The sequence below is a fragment of the Arachis stenosperma genome, chromosome 5 (assembly GCF_014773155.1).
Source record: "Arachis stenosperma cultivar V10309 chromosome 5, arast.V10309.gnm1.PFL2, whole genome shotgun sequence".
NCBI lineage: Eukaryota > Viridiplantae > Streptophyta > Magnoliopsida > Fabales > Fabaceae > Arachis > Arachis stenosperma.
In genome coordinates this window covers 70,267,054-70,289,558 of record NC_080381.1, presented here as the reverse complement: position 1 = coordinate 70,289,558, position 22,505 = coordinate 70,267,054, and the positions used below count along the sequence as shown (strand labels likewise).

Below are 22,505 nucleotides of genomic sequence, written 5' to 3'. Positions count from 1 at the left end.
AGGAGTGATCAATTCCTTGAGGCTCCTCCCATCTTGGAGTGTTCCGTCCTTGGTGCATGTTATCATTGAAGTTCATATTTCCTACAACCCAATTAGAACCAAACTCATAGCCAAAGTGAGAATTCATTATGGAAAAACAAAATAAAACTAGCTAAACAAGTAATCAAACAAAAAGCAATCTATTCACACTATTCACCTATGTACAATAACCAATAACATAACACCATTGCGAGTTCCCCGGCAACGGCGCCATTTTGATGAGAAGATTTTTGATGGTTTAGAATTTCACCAATGAAATCTCGTTGTAAAGTATAGTCTCTAAACCAACAATAATCTTTTCATACAAAAATTTGTTTGTCACTAGTACGAACCCCTAAAATCTATACTGAAGTATTTAAACCTCGGGTCGTCTCTCAAAGGACTTGCAGGGTAGTGTTCTTGTTATTGGTTATGGATTTGTATATTTTGGGGTTTTGAACGAGAAACATGAAAAGTAAATGGTAATGAAATTCTAATAACAAAATGGTCTTGGCAAAGGTTGGTTGTCAAGGGTCTCTATCCTTATCACTAACCACAATTATGATAGTTGTAAGGAACAATCCCACTAAATCATCCTCTAACAAGTAGCAAAGAAAGTCAAGTGAGTTATATCAATCCAAGTCCATAAATCCTAGCTTTCCACTAATTGAATTAATGAAGGCTACAGTCAATGGCTATCAACTATCAATCACTTGAACATTAGTAACTCAAGAAGTCCTAAGTTACCTTCCCAAGCCAAGAACATAGAATTATACTCTAACATCCTTCCAAGCATTTCATCAAACACTTGGAAGGTACAAAAGAAAAGCATAGTAAATCACAACAAGAATGAATTCTAACAGCAATCAAATGCAAAGAATCAACAACAACAATCAAGAAAATCACAATTATCATGAATTACCTCAAATTGCATTAAAAGAAAATAAGAGAAACAAAAGTAGATCCACAACAAAGTAAAGAATTACAAGGATTAAAGTACAAAACTAGAGAGAGGGAGAGTAGAGGGAGAGTAAAGGAGTAAGAATTGATAAAGGACTAGTAAGTCAAATCATGAATTAAATCTAGAGAGAAGTGAGAGCTTCTCTATCTAAAACTAATCCTAATGTGTATGAATGAACTAAAGATGCTAGAATGGTAGAATGATGCCTTCCCTCTTCAATCCTTGGTCCTTTAAAGCACTTTGGCGCCGAAATTGGTTGCAACTTGGCCCCACAGCTTCTCAGAAATTGGTGGGCACATTTTCTATTTAAAAATCACGTTCGTCCTTTGGCGCGGACGCACACAGTGCGCGTGCGCGTCTATGAGGCAATTCGCAATCCGCCCGTTGGCGCATAGTGCGTGCGTGCGTCCTTGGCGTTTTCCAAATCTTTGGCTTTTCATGATTTCTCCACTTTGCATGCTTTTCTCTTCACTCCTTTGATCCATTCCTACCCTTTTCAATCTAAAATCACTAACAAACACATCAAGGCATCTAGTGGAATTAAAGGGAGATAAAAATCATCAAGTTAAGGGCCTAAAAAGCATGTTTATACATCTAAGCACAAATAAGGAGACAATCACAAAACTATGCTAATTCATTGATAAATGTGAGGAAAGGTTATCAAAATACTATAAATTCAGAACAAGATAAACCCTAAAAACGGGGTTTATCACACACTTCCCTAGGCGCATGTGACTCCCTTTTCGATCTTGTGATAACGGTACATGCATGCCTTTTGTCCTTTTCTTCAATTTCACCATTCCTATTCATGTAAACCAAACAAATAGTGAGCTTAAACTTTCAATTCAATACGGTGGTGGTTATCAATTGAAGAGTAATAAAGAAAAACAAAATTTTATTCATTCCCTATTTATGAACAACCAACTATGCTCCTTAGACATTGAACAAAACATTTGGTGAACACCAAACTTGCTCCCTGCTAAGCGATCCATATAAAACTCAATGATTATCCGTCATAATTGGTATATTCATTGCAAGAAACATTTTATTTTCTATCTTACTACCTTAAATTTATAAAATGATGCAATGTATGGTTTATCCATTCATGAATTTGAGCCTTTGAGTAAAAGTTATTTTCTTAAAATTCACAGCATATATAGACACCAAACTTAATGTTTGGCTATATACTTAAACAGAATGACAAGTATACATCCCAGAATGGTTCTATGATCAATCATGCTTGAAAAGTTATTTTAAAAAGTGCCTTTAGGCACACCAAACTTAGGATTCAAACATATGCTTCAAAGAAATGTGTGCAGTTATCAAATCTACTCATCAGAACTCAGATTTATGTAGAAGTACCATTAATTATTGAAATTAAAACAAAAGAAAAATATTAAATCATGGGCTGCCTCCCATGAAGCGCTCTTTTATTGTCACTAGCTTAACATTGGTCCTTGGTTAGGGTGGCTGATGATTATGGTGCCTCAGTTTGTCCCCTCTCACTGTGAGCCTTCTTCCTGTTCGTTGATGCTCAATCTCCATATGCTCAAGTGAGAGTATCTTATTGACGGTGTAGTAATCATCCGTTTGTGGATCTGTCTCCAACTGCTAGTAGATCAATCTTACTCTGTCCCCTATTGAGAACCCTTCAGTTGGTATCTTTTTGTTTCTCCACCCTTTTAGAATCCTTTTCTTACTCTTCTTTCCTTTCTTTGGTGGCTCTTCTGTCTTGACAGTGGGTTGTATGTCATGATCTGTCTTTCTAGTAATTAACCCTTCACTCTCATCTTGCCTTTTCTTCTCATTCCTTGCATTTTCCTTCCCCTTTTGCTCTTCTTCATTGTTTGTCTTTTTCTTTGGAGGTGAGTTGATAAATGCTTCATTGGGTTTTTCTTGCCACTGTAAGTCTTCTTCTTTAATCCTCATGCAGCTTTTCTCTTTAACAGTATGCTGTACTTCCTGGAAAATGTTTAAGGTGATCTTCTCATTATTTACCCTCAAGGTCATTTCTCCTTATTCCACATCAATGATGGCCATTGTTGTGGCTAGAAAAGGTCTTCCCAATATAATAGAGTCATTCCCCACTTCTCCTAAGTCCAGGATTACAAAATCTGCTGGAAATATGAATTTCCCTATTTTGACCAAGAGATTTTCAACCACACTCTTGGAAATTACCACTGATCTATCCACTAGCTCCAATGACATCTGTGTAGGCTTTACTTCTTCTATAAATAGCCTTCTCATCATAGATAAAGGCATCAGGTTGATACTAGATCCCAAATCACAGAGTGCTTTATCAATGGATATGTGACCAATGGTACAAGGCAAGAAGAAACTCCCAGGGTCTTTGAGCTTTGGTGGGAGGCCTTCTTGAATCAATGCACTGCATTCTTGTGTCAAGAGGATGGTTTCCTTCTCATGCCAGCTTCTCTTCTTGTTTATGAGTTCTTTTAAGAACTTTGCATATAGAGGCATCTGCTCCAATGCTTCAGCAAGTGGAATATTAATCTCCAGCTTCTTAAACACTTCTAAGAACTTTGGGAACTGTTGATCCTTGCTCTCCTTGTGAAATCTTTGAGGATATGGCAGAGGAGGGATGTATGGCTTCACCATTTTCCTCTGTTCTGGTGATTGTTCCTCTATGATTTACTTTCCATTCTTTAAAGCTTTGAGCTCTTCCTCTTTCTCCTTGGGCTCCTCTTGGTCTTGCTTGTTTGCTGTCATCTCTTCCTTGCTAATGTCCTCATCATTCTTAGTTGGCTTCTTGTTGGTTTCTTTGTCATTCACTAATTAGATTGCTTTGCATTCTTCTTTAGGATTTGGAATGGTGTCACTTGGTAATACATTAGGTGCTCTTTTAGCCACTGTTTGCTTGGACAATTGACCAATTTGCCTCTCTAGATTCCTTAGTGAAGCTTCATGGTTCTTGTTGGCTAGCTCTTGATGTTTTATCATCTTCTCCATCATTATATCCAAGTTGGAGATTCTTTGGGAGTCTTGAGGTGGTTGTGGTTGATTTTGGGATGTTGAGGGTGGATGAAAGTTATTTTGGTTAGTGGATGGGTTATTGGGTGGATAGTAGTTAGATGGAGGTTGGTTATTTTGTGGTTTTCTATATTGGTTTTGGTTAGTGTTTTGGTGGTTTTGATGGTTTGTGTTTCTAGAATTATTTTGGTTTGAGTTTCTTTACCAAGATTGTTGGTTTTGGTTGTTTCCCCACCTCAAATTTGGGTGGTTCCTCCAAGATGAGTTGTAGGTGTCTCCATGGAATTCATTTTGGCCAGCACCTTGATTGTGCATGTAGTTGACTTGCTCTTGCTGCTGCTCTTCATGTATTTCTTCATTCTATCCCCATCCAACCAATGGTTGGTTTGTAATGTTCACTGCTGCAACTTGAAGACCATCAATCCTCTTGGCCATCATCTCCATTTGTTGCTGGATTTATTGATGCATCACCTTGTTTTGAGCCAAAATGGTGTCCACACCTTCAAGCTCCAATACACCCTTCCTTTGAGCTGGTTGGCATTGCCTTTGATGAGCATAGAAGTATTGGTTGTTTCCCACAGTATCTATGAGGTTTTGAGCTTCTTCTGCTATCTTCATTAGTTGCACTGATCCTCCAGCAGAGTAATCTAAAGCTTCTTGAGCTTTGAGAGTCAATCCTTCATAAAAATTCTAAAGTTTGTCCCATTCATTGAACATCTCAGGTGGACACTTCCTAATCAAGGCTTTGTATCTCTCCCAAGCCTCATAAAGTGATTCTCCTTCCATTTGGGTGAAGGTTTGCACCTCTGTCGTCAATCTTATGATCCTTTGAGGTGGGTAGAATTTAGCCAAGAATTTGCTCACTAGATCCTCCCAATGGTTTATGCTTTCTTTGGGAAATGCTTCTAGCTATTGAGTAGCCTTATCTCTCAAGGAAAATGGAAACATCAGCAACTTATAGATGTCTGGGTGTACACCATTTGTTTTCATTGTGTCACGTATCCTTAAGAAGATGGCTAGATATTGGTTTGGATCTTCCAAGGGACCTCCTCCATAAGAGCAGTTGTTTTGCACCAAAGTGATGAGTTGAGACTTCAATTCAAAATTATTTGCATGAACATTTGGATTGAGTATGCTACTCCCACAATGTCTTGCATTAGGGAAGGTGTAGGAGGCTAGAACTCTCCTCTGAGGTGGGTTATTGTTGGCCACTTCATCTGGTGGGTTAGAGGCATTCCCTTCCATCTCTTGATTCTCTTCTTCTGAGTCTGCTTCTCCAACAACTCCTTTCCCTCTTGTTTCTCTTCTTAGTCTTCTGAGAGTTCTCTCATCTTGGTCACCAAAGGTGGAGACCTCTCTCCTTGCTTCTGACATACACAAAATCCAACAACACAAGCAGAATACTCTATTGCTAGAGTGATGCTAAAGTTAGTGAAACAAAAACTTAAATAGTTAGTGTGCTTAGCAAAAATGAAAGAAAAATAAAAGAAAAAGTGCTTAATCTAGATTATCACCCTACTTAATCATTGTCAATCTTTATCAATCCCCGGCAACGGCGCCAAAAACTTGATGAGGGAAAAACGATTCCACACAAACTCACCAGCAAGTGTACCGGGTCGCATCAAGTAGTAATTACTCACAAGAGTGAGGTCGATCCCACAGGGATTGATGGATTGAGCAATTTTAGTTAGGTGATGAATTTAGTTAAGCAAATATTTGATGATTTGAGTGAATTTTGATTAACAGAAGCTAAATTGCATGTAAATGAAAGGGAGAGGGGAAATTGACAGAATATTAAAGTGCAGAAAGGGTAAATTGCATGAAACTTAGAGTGCAAGAAAGTAAATAAACTGAAACTTAAATTGCAAAAAAAGTAAATGACTGGAACTTAAAGTGCAAGAAACTAAAATTGCTGAATCTAAATTGGTGGGAAATGTAAATTGCTTGAAGACTTAAAGGGATCTGGGTACTGGATTTAGAATTGAACTAGAAAATGTAAATTGAAGTAAATCAGAGAACTATGAGATGAAGAGAATTGCAGAAGAACTAAGACAGAATTTAGAAATTGTAGAAGAAGTAAAATCAAAGAGAAGCAATCAAGATCCGATCTTGAATTCTTAAATTCAGAAAACAGAAAAGAAATGGAACTCCAAGATGAAGAACTTCAAAGAATTCTTCAATCAGAGTTCAAAAACCCAGAATCAGAAAGTAGAAATTGCAGAAGAAAGAAAATGAAAATAGAAAACAAGCTCAGATGCGATCTCAATTCTAGAATTTTGAAAAGGAAAATTTAAAAGAGAAAAACTAAAAAAATGAGCTAAAGGTTCCTTCTCAAATCAAACTAAATCCTATTTATACACTTTCTATTTTGGTCTTCAAAATATGGAGTGGGCTTTTCAAATTTGTGAAGAAGTGGATCCAAGATGGCAATTGATTGAAATTGGGTTGGAGGCATTCTACAGTGGAGCGCTCCGTTTGGTTAGTGAACTTGGCGTTCACTCCTTGTCTGCCTCGTCCGTGTCAATCCTTCTAGCCTAGCGTTGTTGTAGTGAACGTTACGTTCACTCTTTGAACGTGGCTCCTTGATGATTGCTTGGTGCGCGCTTTGGTTGACTTGGTGTTCCCTTTTGTGAGCGCTGCGCTTCCTTAATTGAACGTTATGCTCTTTGGATGTGCGCTCCCTCTTCGAACCTTGGTGTGGGTGTTGCGCTATAATTTTTTAGCGCTACCCTTCCTTGGTTTCCTTGGGCAAGAGCACGAAAAAGCTCACAAAAGTGAACATGGCGTTCACTTTAGTGAACGTTGCTCCCTTTGTTGCGTGCCTTGTTGAGCGCTACGTTGCCTTCCCTAGTGAGCGTTGCTTCTTTTGGGTGATTAGTGCGCACCTTCTCCTTGGGCCAACTATGCCCGAAAACGTTTACATTGTGAACGTCGCGTTCACTTGTTTGAACGCTGCTCTTGTTGTGCGCCTTGGTTGAGAGCTCCCTTAGTTGAGCGCTCCCTTCTAGCGCTCCCTTGGTTGAGCGCTCCCTTGTGTTGCTTTAGTGATCGCCACGCTTTGTAATGCAACGCTTTCCTGGTTCTTTCCTTTTTTCATCATTTCTTCACCTACAAGGAACCAAACAACCAATGAAAGTCTCACCAAAATCACTAGATCTTTGCATCATTTATAAAATCAATTAATTCTAGCATTAAACCTATAATTTTGTGTAAAATAAATGATGTTTGATTGATTTAAAATAATCATAAAAATCCACTCCAATCACTTACTTATTGTGCAAGAAAGTGCATAAAATCAAATGAAACTAATGAAAAATACTTGTAAAACTAGCATAAGATGACTTGTCATCAGAGTCCTTCAGAAATTGTCAGCCACGTTTTTCATTAATGAGTCACGTGTTGGGTGTCATGCGTGCGCGTCGGCCACGCGTGCGCGTCAAGTGAACTCCTCAAGCCACGCGTACACATCAGGCAAGCGTGCACGTCGGTCGATGCTGCACCATGCCATGCGTACGTGTCAGTCATGCGTGCACGTGGGCACCAACTTCTCCAAAGCTCAATTCTTCATGTTCCTTCCTCTTTTGCATGCTTCCTTTCCAACTTCTAAATCATTTCTGCCCTATAGATCCTGAATCCACTTAACAAACACATCACGGCATCGAATGGTAATGAAAGAGGATTAAAATTTAGCATTTTTAAGCTTTAAGAAGCATGTGTTTAAACCATGAAGCCTAATTGGGAAGGAAACACAAAAACATGTAATTTATGTGAATAAATGTGAAAAATATTGATAAAACCCACTAAATTCTACACAAGATGAATCCTAAAATTGGAGTTTATCACCGCCGATTACAAACAACTTGGCGCATAATTACACAACCATAGCTATCACGTCTGACTTCATCCAACCTCACAGCGAAATCGTGCATCATTGTATAAGTCTTGTATAATCGATAAACAGCATCTGCATCTGTAAACTCAAGTTGCGTGATGTCTTATCTTGAGGTCTACCTTCATCAACCTCCGAATCACCGTCTAAAAACTCTAAATCATCTCTTCTTGGAAACTCCTCATCGGAGTGTGTTCCAAAAAAATTGCTATCCAACGGTTCCATCTCCCAAAAATCAGCACACACATACAATTTATAAAAATACTAACACATCACCACATAATTAACATTTCACAAATATGTAGACTAGAACCATCACCAATAATTCACATAAAACTACCTTATAATAATCTACTCCATGCTTATCACATTACACTAACAGAAGAACGAAATTTTGCCACCATATTTTACCCGCGTATTGATAGCAGTGGCATTTTCAGTTTGCTGTGACCGAAATTTGCCACTAAATTGAGTTCCGGCATGGCAGATTTCTGCACATAACTAAAGTCTAATTAGGAAACATGTTGAACTTCAATAAGATTTTTAGAATGAGAAAATAACAATGTGCAGACACTAACGAGCATGAATCTTCGGAGAGGGATACTACTGATTTATGAAATAATTACTAATTATATAATGCCACTAATCTTAATTCACTGTCTTTTCAAAGGAAAACAGTTCTTCCAGTGGCTTTTTCTCACCCTTTAATTTTGTCTATTGTTACCACCAACCTATCTTATATATTATCTTATTCTATATAAGAAATAAAAAAATTTATTTTTATTCTAACAAATAATTTCAACATCAGGTTCTTGCTGTTGCTTGGACCTGCCACTTTATACACGTCATCTAATGGCTCAACATTGTCACAAATAATCAAAGTGTCCATCTACTGTACAGATGTACTTTTGTACAGATTTACAGATTTTTGTCTTTTATTGATTTAAAAGCGTGTCACTAAAAGTGTTGCTTAAAGAGAAAGTGTTACCCTTAATCGTTAACTTGGCTCTGATACCAATTTTTAGATGTAATTTCTTTTTCAAAATTTCTATTTTCAAAATTTCTATTAACTCTTCATATTTTGCTTCGAATAAGTTTATAATTTGTATAGATTTGGTTGGTGGTACTTTATAGTTTACAATTTCATAAAAAGTATTGACCATTTCTACTAATTCTGATTTCATTTTTATAGTTTTTCAATCTTGTTTTAGTTTATAATATTCTTTTTTGCATGAATTATTGTATATAAAATCTTTTATCTGTTTGTCTTTTTCTTTAATATAATTTTTCAAATCCTCAAAAACCTCTTTTATTTCTACACTTTCTGTTGTTTCTAAATATCTTTTTAATTTTTCAACTTCATTCTCCATTTTTTCTTTCAACAGCTTTAATTCTTTTAAGTCATAATATGGTTTTCCAGGCATTTATAAACTTTTTAAGTTTAGCTCCAACTTGTTTATATTTATTCTTATTTCTATCCTTTTTATTATAAGGTCATTAATTTCGAACTGAAGATTATTTAATTCCCTTTTATACTCCTTTATTTTACTTTTTAATTTTTTCGCCTTTTTTCTTTTTATTTTGTTTTCTGGTCTTTCAATCTTTGTATACTTCATTATTTATCTTAGAATTTCTGCAAATTCTATCATCGATTCATCACTATTTTCTAGAGATTCTATTAATTTTTCTAACTCTTCAACTTCTCCTTTCAATTTGTCATAGATTATTTTTAGAGCTTTAAATGCTCTTTGATTTATTTCAGAAAACTGTAAATAATTCAACCGATTTTCTCTTTCAAAGAGCTCTTGTTTCTTGTCTTGATAGGTTACATATATTTTTTCTTTATTTATTGTCATAACTTAGTGTTTAGGGTTTCATTTAATTTTTCGACCTTTCTTGTTAATTCTTTTATTTCAGAATTTTCTTCTTTGATCTTTAACTTAGATAAACTTAACGGGCTATTAATTTTGGATTCTCTTATTTGAAAATTTGATGAAACTAATTTTCCTGATGGTTCTTTTAGTAAAAGAACTGGGTTTTCAATAGCTTTATATTTTGGTATTTCTGTCTTTACAATTTTCTGAAATAATTCATCGACATAAATTCTTTCTCTATTTTTAAATATTATACTATGATGGCTATTTGTTAAAGCACAATTTATTGCATATGTAATTGAAAATGGTTCATCGTCTTGTTCCATTAGATTCTTTCTGTGAAATTTATAAGCCAAACTTATAGATCTTCCAAGATTTTCAGTTGATAAAGGTATAGCATATCCAAGATGGGCATTGAATTTAACATTTACATTTGCCAAGTTTCCATGAACAATTCCAATTATTTGATCTATTGGGTCATCAGTAATTCTTTTGTCACAAATTGCTAAGCTTATTGGTGAATTAATTCCTTTCATATATGTAGATTTGATTAAGACTTGTATAGTACTAATATGAATCCATCCAATTTTAGATCTTTTTTGTTGATCCTTAATTTTCTCAATCTGTTTACTCAATTCTTCATCATTTATCAAAGCTATTTCAAGTTCTCCATTGGCGGATTTTATCTTTATAGGGGCTTCAAGTTGAATTTTTCCATAGTATATTATATTTTTTCTATTAAAAACTTCTTTTAAAAGATTTTGTTTATTAAAATTTTCATTTGATTTGAGATTTAATTCTGTTTTTAGAACAGCCTGTTTTTCATTATCTAGTAAGGCAGATAATCTATAATAATCAGATTCTTCCGTTAATTCTAAACTTTCTAAATAATTCATAACTATGAGATTAGGATAAAGGCGTACCTTTCTGGAGAAAAACTTCCTTTATTTAGAATATTTACATAAGATGTTTTTATCTCCAGAGGGGAGATTGTAGATACTAACTCCAGAGGGGAGTTTAGAATTGGTTTTTCCTAAGGGAATTCTTCTTCAGACTATAGAATCGCCTTGGCAACTTCCTCCTTGCTCTCCTAGCATATGAGTACTCTTAGCCTCCTGCTTTCTATTGTCTGATGCCTTCTACAATTGCCTAAGCAACCTATTTATAATGGTTGGGTCTGATGGACAATTCCCATCCTTACCCTTCTTATGACGTCATTGCTTACGTCATTGTTTATTATCTTGCACCAGCTACATTGTTGGTGCTCTATGACCTAAGCGCTTACGTCACTATGCAATAATGTTGAGAGATGCTTCAGATGTGCTGTCCTCCTCTTTCATTATGTGACCTTCAGATGCATTGTCCTCTTCCTTTATCATGTGGGTTGATTCTGTTTCATTATTGCTTTCTTCAGATAACTCTGAGACACATAGCTGGCACTTGTGGTCTTCTCTGTCTTTTATCAAATAGCAGAGATTCCTCTTTATCCTTTCGAGGAGCTTTTATAAGAGTCCAGATAAGTTGTAGAATGCTGATTCAAATTCCACTAAGAGTCTCATCTCTCTTTCTTCAATTTCATTCCTTTTACTGGACACAAGCAAAGTATTTCTGCTTTTATAATTGATTCTTGTGTGAGATTCCCTTGTTATCTTTTGAGTTCTTTCGAAGACCCTTGCTAGTGTGCTGGCTAGTCTTCCTTCATGACTGTAGATTGTTAAATCTTGAACTTGATCAATTGGTTGAAAATTTCCTGGGAAGACGGACATGAAGATTACTTGATGTGCTGGAACCAAGCATTCTTCTTCTTCATTAAAAATAGGTTGACTATTCGTAAATTTTAGGGATATATCCCTTGGATTTACGTTGTCAATCATATTTTTAAATCTCTTTACTGCATCAATGAATCTTGCAGGAAACTCACTAATAATTTTCAAATCATTAAAAATTAAAATTGTATCAATTAATCCATACTGGAAAAACTGATAGGTGTCAGATGGGGAAGCATCTGGAAATATAACCAGCTTTGTTAGCTGTTCCTTGGCAATAGGATAATATCCCAAGATTGCCCTTTTTTCTTCAGTCCAATTCAGGACTATGTTAAGGGTTTCTCTGAGATTTAATCTATAGACCCTTTTCTTTTCCTTGATTTCAGCCCTTGTAGGAATGTTTCTTATTATTCCTGTTCTCTAGGTTTGAATTGGAGCTTTATCTGCTCTTTCTAGGGTTTGCTCTGGATGAAGAGCTTCATATTCCCTGAAAGATTCCTTTGCTTCTTCCACTGTTAAAAACCCTCCTTTATGAATTATCCTTGATTGATGTGTAAATGGTGCTGCTTTTTCCCAGGCATCATATACTCCTTTCATGGGGCCATTATAAATTACATAATATTTTTTATCTTGGGTGGATTTTTTGATAATTTCAGCAATTGTTTTATTTTCTGGAATTTTTTCTTCACCTGATTTGTCCACCACGCTTAGCTGGCTGAACTCTGATGGTTTTGGTTGTTGTGTTGATTTCATTGCTTCGATGGCCTTCTTGAGGGATTGGATCTGTGTCCTTATTTGCTGACAATGCTTGCATTTTTCGAGTTCTTGTTTGTATTTCTGGATTTCTTGATCTAATGCGTTGTAGACGAACTCCATTCTCTTGTTAATGTATCTGCAATAACATTTTTGTCACCCTTAATATATTCAATTTTTATTGGATATTGTAACAAAAATAATTGCCATCTTACCAATCGTCCATGATTATAATCAACTTTTAAATTATATCGTATGAAACCTGTTAGGTAACTTGAATCTGTCCTTAATGTAAAATCTCTGGGTAGTAAATCAATTTTCCATTTCTTAAGAGATTTAATTGTTGCTAGAGTTTCCTTTTCATGAGTGGTATATCTCTGTTCTGTTGGAGTAAAAGTCCCTGAAATATACCTGCAAAGTAATTCCTTTGGGGAATATTTAGAATCTAGTGATTCTTTTTCTTGTTCCAAACTTTTTATAGCTTTCTTAGCTTTTAGACATCCTGACCAGGTTATGTCTGAAGCATCTGTTTCTACTATTAAGTAGTCATTTTCTTCTGGAATATAAAGTTCTGGAAGTTTTTCACAAAGTTCTTTAATTCTTTTAATTTGCATACTATCTTTTTCATCCCATTTCCATTCTTTTTTAGTACTTATTTTTGGAAATAAGCTTTTAGTGTATTCTGTTATATTCTTTAAAAATCCTTGATCGGAAATATAATTTATACACCCTAAAAATCTTTGTAATTGTTTTCTATCTTCTATTTTATTAGGAAATAAATTTACCTTTTCTAGAACATTTGGTTGAAGTTTTAGCTTACCTTGAGTAGATAGAATTAATCCAAGAAACTCTATTTCTTGTTTTGCTATTCTTGCTTTCTTTTTGCTAAGAACTAATCCTTTCTGTTTACATCTTTCTAAAACTATTAATAATTTTTGAAGATGATCTTCTTTATCCTGTTTTGTAAAAATTAATATATCATCAATGTATACTAAAACAAATTCATTTAATTCTTTTAGATTTTCTTCCATAAATCTTTGATAAATACCTGGGGCTTGCTTTAATCCGAATGGTAATACATTCCATTCATAAAGCAACACACTTGTTGATTCTTTTGTTGGGCAAGTAAAAGCAGTTAATTTCTTTGTTTCTTCGTCTAAACGAAGTTGCCAATATCCTGATTTTGCATCAAGAGATGAAAACCAAGTTGCTCCCTTGATTTTTTCTAAAATAGAATCTTTTCTTGGAAGTTTATGAGCATCACCAATAGTTGCTTCATTCATTTTCTTATAGTTTATTACCATTCTTCATTTTCCCCTTTTAATTTCATTATTGTTTTCAACGTAAAAAGCTGGAGCCGCATGAGGACTTTTACTTAATCTTATAATTCCTTTTTCCAAAAGATCTTTACATTCTAATGATAACCCTTCTCTATCTCTTGCGGAATAAGGAATTTTATTTGGAACATTTATCTCTTTTGTGGGATCTTTTAATTTAATGCTTACTAATTCGTTATTTGTATTTTTAATATCTAAAGGATTTTCAGCACAAATTTCATCCAAAAGTTCTTCTATCTTTATTTCAAGATTATTTTTTGGAATATTTATCTGAAAGTATAAATTTAAATAACATGTTTCTAATATAGAAAATATTTTAAATTTTAAGATCTTATCTATAGTAGTAGTTGGTATTTTTATACGTTTTGATTTTTGATTTATTGAAGAATCGTGTGGGGCTTTTAAAACTATATATGTTAATTCTTGAATGAATGGATGATATAGCTTTAAAAAGTTATTTCCTATGATAAAATCCATTCCAGAATCTAACATATATATAGATGGAACAATGAACCTATAATTTTGAATAAAAATTTCAACCATCTCTGCTTTTTGGTCAATTTTATGTATTGATTTGTCAGCTATTCTAACTCTTAATGGTTTCTTTAATTTTTTCCAATCAAGTTTTATATTTGAACTAGCAAAGCATTGTGTTGCCCCAGAATCTATGAAAGCATTTATAAACTTTTCTGTTATTTTTATAGTAATAAATGTAGCATTATTACTTAGTCTCTGAGTCTGTTTCCGAGACATATTCAAAAATATAGTCTAAGTTATCATCAGATTCTTCTAATGGTTCCATGAAACAAGACTTAGCAATTTCTATTTGTTTAGTAATATCCTTTTTATCCTTCTTTTTTGCGCATTCATTTGCGTAGTGTCCTTCTTCTTGGCAATACCAACATTTACAATTTTCTTTTTTATTCGGGCAATAGTTATTTCTTTGTCTTTTGTTTTTATTGTTATTTTCTTTTCTAAAATATCTCTTTTTTCTCCAGTTTGGATAGTATTTTCTTTTTCTAAATTGATATTTTCTTTTTCTTTGAAAATTTTTATTAAGACCATATTTTTGAGGTATTTCTTCATTATCCTGACAGCAAATTCTGATTATATTTGCAAATCTTTTTTGAGTTGCTTCTTGCATACAACGTTCTTTTATTTCCTCTCTTATTACAGAGGTTGCTCCACCAAAATTATTTTCAATTGTTCCTCTATTTATTTCTCATATAAATCTTCCCATTATAAATTCATTAGCAGGATATGGAAGTTTTGTTATGTACATACTAAGATAATGATTTTTATCTTCTTCTTTTAATTTGTAATAATGTATTCTATATTCACATATATAAGATTCCACATTACATAAATCATATATCTGAATATTAGCTAAATGGTTTTTTGCTTCTTGATATTCTTTATTATAGACTTCTTGTCTATGATCTATAATATTTTTTTCAAAAAATTCTTTATATAGAATCATCATTATATATAATATCTTATCATAAGCTGTTGTTTTTGTTTCTAATTCTTCTATTATTTGGTTTTCTATTGATGTCATATAATCTCTTATAGTTCCTTTAGTATGAAACCCTATGTAATTCCAAATGTCTCTTCCAGACAATTCACTAAGTTTTGGATTAGTAAAGGCTTCTAATAAGAAGGAATTTAACCAGTTTTCGAAAATTTCTTTTTCGTTCTTTTTGCAGTCTAAATCGAGCATTCTTTCTCCTTCCATTTCCTGGATTTTAGGAACGTATTTTGATGGTATTTTTGTATATTTTGAATCTTTATTTATAAACCCATTTTTAAAAGCATAATTATCAAAACATGTTTCCCATTTAAATTGAGATTGATTATCCTTAGATGTTCCAGCTTCATTTTTTACTTGTATTGGAATTGCTGGTTCTTCGTCACTTGAATAATCTAGAATGTGTTCTTCATTTTCTATATTTTCAAAATTAACTAACTCTTCTTCTATTCGAAAACCATGTTCCATAATATTATTTTCTTGAGCCATTTTTAATTGTTTAAAAAGCATTGTAACTTCTCCTAATTTTTCTTCAATATTCATAATTTTAATGGTGGTTTTACTTTTAGATCTGTTATGTTGATTATATTTTGAAGTTTTTCTTCTTTGGGATTCTCTTTTTCCTTATCCCTTTGAAATTTTATACATACTAATATTTCTTCGAGAATATCTACTATAGAATTTAATTGTGGGTTGAAGGTATGATAAAGATGTGGAGAATCATTTCCATGGTAACATTTTTTAGAAATTCCGTGTGACAAATAAATTTTTTCAGGTTTTTGAAGTCCTTCAATAAAACTTATAGTAAAATAAAGATTTTGAGAAAAATCATTTTGTATTGATTTTAAGAATTCAGTGTCATTACAATTAACATTAGTTAAAATCATTAATTTTTAATCTATTAATTTTGATAACTTAATTATTTCTTCTCTTAAATCTTCTAATTTACTTTTTTTCATTAGGTGACGCTTTTCTTTGTGAAGCGTTACGGTTTTGAGTGAAAAGTGTAGCTTTAGGATGTGTGGTTTAGATCATTAAATCTGTAAATCTGTACAGATTTAGATCTGTACCATATAATTTTCTATAATCAAATTATATATGCCCATCAACTTGAAATTACTACTATTATACTTTACACATTAATTGATAACAGTTTTCAAAGCTTTAATTAAGTTTATTTTTCTTACTAATTAATATGAAGTCTGAATTTGAATTGACTGTGATAGACTGTCAAATATAACAGTGCATATTGCTTATATTAGAGGCCACAGCTTCTGTGTTTTCATAAAGTGGAACAAATAATGGTAATGCTAGGGGAACATGTGTACCATGCACTTTATTTTTTCACCGTTTTTATATGAGGTTTGAACACAACATTAAAAAGAAAAATTTTATAATTCACCTAACTTATCTTTATCACTTAAAAGTGTAGGTAAGATAAGACATACAATTTTGTATTCTTTGCTTGTTTGATGAAGCAAGGTGTTGTACAAAGGTAGAAACAGTGTGTTTGTTCAGCTAAGTCTATTGGTGGGGATACAAAACATTGATGAAGAATTCAACTTGTACTATACTTACCTCCCATACACATAAAATACAACAACACCCTTAAAGAACTCAAGATTTTAATACAATCCATCCAATTGTATTTACTTTCATGTCTCTCTTTTGGTTGACTAGCTTCTTTGTGTCTTAAAGACCTAAGCGACATTCTTATTCTTACTTGGAATATGCTTTTGCTTGTAATATATATTTAGATTGTAGTTTTTCTCCTATTTTTAAGTAGTATCCATCAAGTTTGTTAGACTAGATTATGCAAATAGTTGGCACATTCTTTCCAAAATTTATCCTATTAAAAGGTTAATTTACATTACATTGGTCGTGAAGTAATAAATTATCCATAATTTAATATTAGAATTTTACAAACAACTTCAAACATTAAAGTTTGTAGCTAAAAATAACCAAAACACACATAGTGACAAACACATAATGTTCTACTTTCAAAAAAAATATTAACAAACAAGAAACATTAACAAACAAGTTTTCAACTAATCAAAAGACACAACTCATCAAATTTTTCTTATCACAGTAAAATATTACCAAGCTGGATCAGAATTTCCTAGGTTTTCCTCTAGAAGAACCTGTTTGGGATTTTTGGACAGCATTGAGAGTATTGTCTTATGGCGGTTGATCACTTTGTGATAGTTCCATCTTTAACATACAATAAAAAAATCATCAACAAAATTAATTCAGCAAACAAATTTGACAGAATGATGAACAAAATTAACTCAACCAAACAAAATTAACTCAACAAACAAAATGATTCTAAGTCACAGCAAACAAAATTCAAAATCCAGCTAACAAAAATCAAGAACAAAATTAAGTAATTAACCAAATTAAATGATTCGTAGTCACAGAATATAAGATATTCAAAACAAAAAATCATGAACAAATCAGAAATTTTAAAACCAGTAATCACAAGAATGAACAATGCAAAACTCAGGCTAGAATAGACAAATAAATACTACAAAATGATTCCAAGTCACAGCAAACAAAATTCAAAATCCAGCAAACAAAAATCATGAACAAAATTAAGTAATTAACCAAAATAAATGATTCCTATTTCCTAGTCACATAAGATAAGATATTCAGAACTAAAAATCATGAACAACTTAGAAATTTCAGAATCAGTAATCACAAGAATGAACATCGCAAAACTCAGGCTAGAATACACAAATAAATAAATACTACAAAATAGAGAAAAGGAGAAGACCTACCTGAAGCACGAACAGAACGAACAGAGATGTCAGCAGCGAGGGAAGGTTCCAGCTAACGGATGAAGACAGAACGAACAGAGATGTCGGCGGTGAGGGAAGCATGAAGAAGTTCTTGACAGTGATGGTTACGGTGACAGTGACGGAGGCACGGTGAATACAAAGAGAGCGCTCTGGAATAGAGGAGACGACGTCAAGCTCCTGTGATGGCACCGAGCTTCCACACGCAATGCCTATACATGCAACGGGGCTGCAGGGTTGAGGTGGCTGATGAGCGGATATTTTATACGCTTTTTGCCATCATTTTCATATAGTTTTTAGTATGTTTTGTTTAAGTTTTATTAAGTTTTCATAGGTTTTAGTGTAAAATTCACATTTTTTGATTCTACTTTGAGTTTGTGTGTTTTGTTCAATTTCAAGTATTTTCTGGCTGAAATTGAGGAGATGGAGCAAAAGTCTGATTCAGAGGCAAAGAAAGTGCTGCAGATGTTGTCCAGATCTAACCTCCTTGCACTAGAAAGAGCTTTTCTTGAGCTACAGAAAGCCAAACGGAGCGTTTTCAATGGCTATGAAAATCTAACATCCAGGAATTTTCAAAAATATATAATAGTTCATACTTTGCTTCAGAATCAAAGGCCCAAAACTGGCGTTCAACACCAGCCTCCTGCCCTATTCTGGCGTCCAGCGCCCAAAGGAGAAGAGACCAGCGTCTCATGCCCAAGAAGGACCCCCTAGCCAGCATTCAACGCCCTAGAGGCCTCCTAGCACATGGATCTCATTCAAGCGCAGCCTAAACACTCACCAAGTGGGACCCTGATGAGCGGATAATTTGTACGCTTTTTGGCATTGTTTTTAGTATGTTTTTAGTATGATCTAGTTAGTTTTTAGTATATTTTTATTAGTTTTTAGTTAAAATTCACTTTTCTGGACTTTACTATGAGTTTGTGTGTTTTTCTGTGATTTCAGGTATTTTCTGGCTGAAATTGAGGGACCTGAGCAAAAATCTGATTCAGAGACTGAAAAGGACTGCAGATGCTGTTGGATTCTGACCTCCCTGCACTCGAAGTGGATTTTCTGGAGCTACAGAAGCCCAATTGGCGCGCTCTCAACGGCGTTGGAAAGTAGACATCCTGGGCTTTCCAGAAATATATGATAGTCCATACTTTGCCCAAGATTTGATGGCCCAAACCGGCGTTCAAAGTCACCCTCAGAAATTCCAGCGTTAAACGCCGGAACTGGCACCTAAATGGGAGTTAAACGCCCAAACTGGCATAAAAGCTGGCGTTTAACTCCAAGAAGAGTCTCTACACGAAATTGCTTCATTTCTCAGCCCAAGCACACACCAAGTGGACCCGGAAGTGGATTTTTATGTCATTTACTCATCTCTGTACACCATAGGCTACTAGTTTTCTATAAGTAGGACCTTTTACTATTGTATTGATATATCGGGGTAGCTATCTTCATTTTATGCTATCTTAGATCATTGGGAGGCTGGCCATTCGGCCATGCCTAGACCTTTTTCTTATGTATTTTCAACGGTGGAGTTTCTACACACCATAGATTAAGGTGTGGAGCTCTGCTGTACCTCGAGTATTAATGCAATTACTATTGTTCTTCTATTCAATTCCGCTTGTTCTTTGTCCAAGATATCACTTGTTCTTCAACTGGATGAATGTGATGATCGTGACACTCATCATCATTCTCACCTATGAACGTGTGACTAACAACCACCTCCGTTCTACCTTAGATTGGGTGAATATCTCTTGGATTTCTGATACACGATGCATGGTTGATCGCCTGACAACCGAGTGCTCGCCTGACAAACGAGCCAGCCATTCTGTGAGATCAGAGTCTTCGTGGTATAGGCAAGAACTGATGGCGGCATTCAAGAGAATCTGGAAGGTCTAACCTTGTCTGTGGTACTCTGAGTAGGATTCAATGATTGAATGACTGTGACGTGCTTCAAACTCCTGAAGGCGGGGCGTTAGTGACAGACGCAAAAGAATCACTGGATTCTATTCCGGCCTGATCGAGAACTGACAGATGGATAGCCGTGCCGTGACAGGGTGCGTTGAACATTTCCACTGAGAGGATGGGAGGTAGCCACTGACAACGGTGAAACCCTTGCATAAGCTTGCCATGGAAAGGAGTAAGAAGGATTGGATGAAGACAGTAGGAAAGCAGAGAGACGGAAGGGAAGGCATCTTCATACGCTTATCTGAAGTTCCTACCAATGAATTACATAAGTACCTCTATCCTTATCTTTATGCTTTATTCGTATACCACTATACCCATTTGAGTCTGCCTGACTAAGATTTACAAGGTGACCATAGCTTGCTTCACACCAACAATCTCCGTGGGATCGACCCTTACTCGCGTAAGGTTTATTACTTGGACGACCCAGTGCACTTGCTGGTTAGTTGTGCAAAGTTGTGTTTATGCCATGGTATTGAGCACCAAGTTTTTGGGGCCATTACTAAGGATTATTTGAGTTGTGAAAAGTAGTGATCACAATTTCGCACACCATGTTTTTGGCGCCGTTGCCGGGGATTGTTTTGTGTATGGACAATTGACGGTTCATCTTGTTGCTTAGATTAGGTATTTTTTTTTTCAGAGTTCTTAAGAATGAATTCTAGTGTTTCAAGATAATCTGTTGAAATCTAGCTGGCTGAGAAGCCATGTCTAATCTTATTGGACCGAGGTTTCAACTGATCATCACAAGAGCTTGTTGATCTCTATCAATCTTGCTATTGGAGCAATGATCTGCTAAGGCTTGGCTGGCCATTGGCCATGTCTAGTGTTTTGGACCGAAGCTTTCTTTGAAAGCTTGGCTGGCTGTGAAGCCATGTCTAATTCCTGGACCGGAGTCTTAGACTAGCATTGCAATGATTCATGGAATCCAAATTAAGAATTCTAAAACTTTTATTTTCTATTTCCATATAATTTTCGAAAAACACAAAAAAACTTCAAAATCATAAAAAACCAAAAAGATTTTATGTTTCTTGTTTGAGTCTAGTGTCTAATTTTAAGTTTGGTGTCTTGCATGTATTGTTTATTTGATCTTGGTTCTATTTTCAAGTCAATAGTACAGGGAACTGAAGATTCAGAACATGCAGCAGAGGAATTACACAGAAAAAGCTGGGCGTTCAAAACGCCCAGTGAAGAAGGACAGACTGGCGTTTAAACGCCAGCCAGGGTGCCTGGTTGGGCGTTTAACGCCCAAAAAGGTAGTGCATTGGGCGTTAAACGCCAGAATGTGCACCATTCTGGGCGTTTAACGCCAGGATGGCACAAGGGGGAGGATTTTGTTTTCAAATCAATTTTTTTCCAAGTTTTCAAAGTTTTTCAAAATCAAATCTTTTTCAAATCATATCTTTTCAATCAAATGTTTTCAAAATCAATTTCTTTCCTTTTTCAAAGATACTTGCTATCAATTAATGATTTGATTCAACATTTCAAGTATGTTGCCTTTTCTGTTGAGAAAGGTTTAATGTTTGAATCATATCTTTTCTTGATAGCCAAGTTATTAATTTTTAAAATCAAATCTTTTTAAAAATTGTTTTCAAATCATATCTTCTCAATCACATGTTTTTTAAAACCAATCATATCTTCTTAACCTCATCTTTTTCAAAATAGTTTTCAATCAAATCTTTTTGACTTCTAATTTCAAAATCTTTTTCAAAACTCACTTGATTCTTTTTCCACTTTGAGTTTTCGAAAATTATCAATCAATTTTTCAAATTGATTTTAAAAACTTCTTAATTAATTTTCGAAAATTCTCTTCCCCTCTTTTCACATCCTTCTATTTATGGAGTACCACTCCTTCTCAATGCACAATTTGAACTCTATCTGATTAAGTTCGAATCCTTCTACCTCTTTCTTTCATTTTTCTGTTCTTCTGACACCTCAAGGAATCTCTATACTGTGACATAGAGGATTCCATATTTTCTTGTTCTCTTCTCTTTCATATGAGCAGGAGCAGAGACAAAGGCATTCTTGTTGAAGCTGACCCTGAACCTGAAAGGACCTTGAAGCGAAAGCTAAGAGAAGCTAAGGCACAACTCTCTGTAGAGGACCTAACAGAAATCTTCAAAGAAGAAGACATGGCAGCCGAAAACAACAACAATGCAAACAATGCAAGGAAGGTGCTGGGTGACTTTACTGCACCTACTCCCGACTTCTATGGGAGAAGCATCTCTATCCCTGCCATTGGAGCAAACAACTTTGAGCTTAAGCCTCAATTAGTTTCTCTAATGCAACAGAATTGCAAGTTTCATGGACTTCCATTGGAAGATCCCCATCAGTTTTTAGCTGAATTCTTGCAAATCTGTGACACTGTCAAGACTAATGGGGTTGACCCTGAGGTCTACAGACTTATGCTATTCCCTTTTACTGTAAGAAACAGAGCTAGGACATGGTTGGATTCACAACCCAAAGAAAGCCTGGACTCATGGGAAAAGCTAGTCAATGCCTTCTTGGCAAAGTTCTTTCCACCTCAAAAATTGAGTAAGCTTAGAGTGGAAGTCCAAACCTTCAGACAGAAGGATGGAGAATCCCTCTATGAAGCTTGGGAAAGATACAAACAATTGATCAGAAAATGTCCTTCTGACATGATTT

The 22,505-nt window shown here is 34.7% G+C and overlaps 1 protein-coding gene and 1 non-coding gene across 2 annotated transcripts; both read right to left on the bottom strand.

Moving 5' to 3' along the window:
• Window positions 1-2,995: 2,995 nt before the first annotated feature.
• On the bottom strand, window positions 2,996-3,595 carry LOC130980882 (uncharacterized). Its single transcript, XM_057904528.1, has one exon. It carries the CDS (start codon window positions 3,593-3,595, stop codon window positions 2,996-2,998), a length of 600 nt encoding a protein of 199 aa, XP_057760511.1.
• Window positions 3,596-22,396: 18,801 nt separating this feature from the next.
• LOC130983373 (small nucleolar RNA R71) lies at window positions 22,397-22,505 on the bottom strand. Its single transcript, XR_009087368.1, has one exon. It is a non-coding gene; the product is annotated as a small nucleolar RNA R71 (small nucleolar RNA).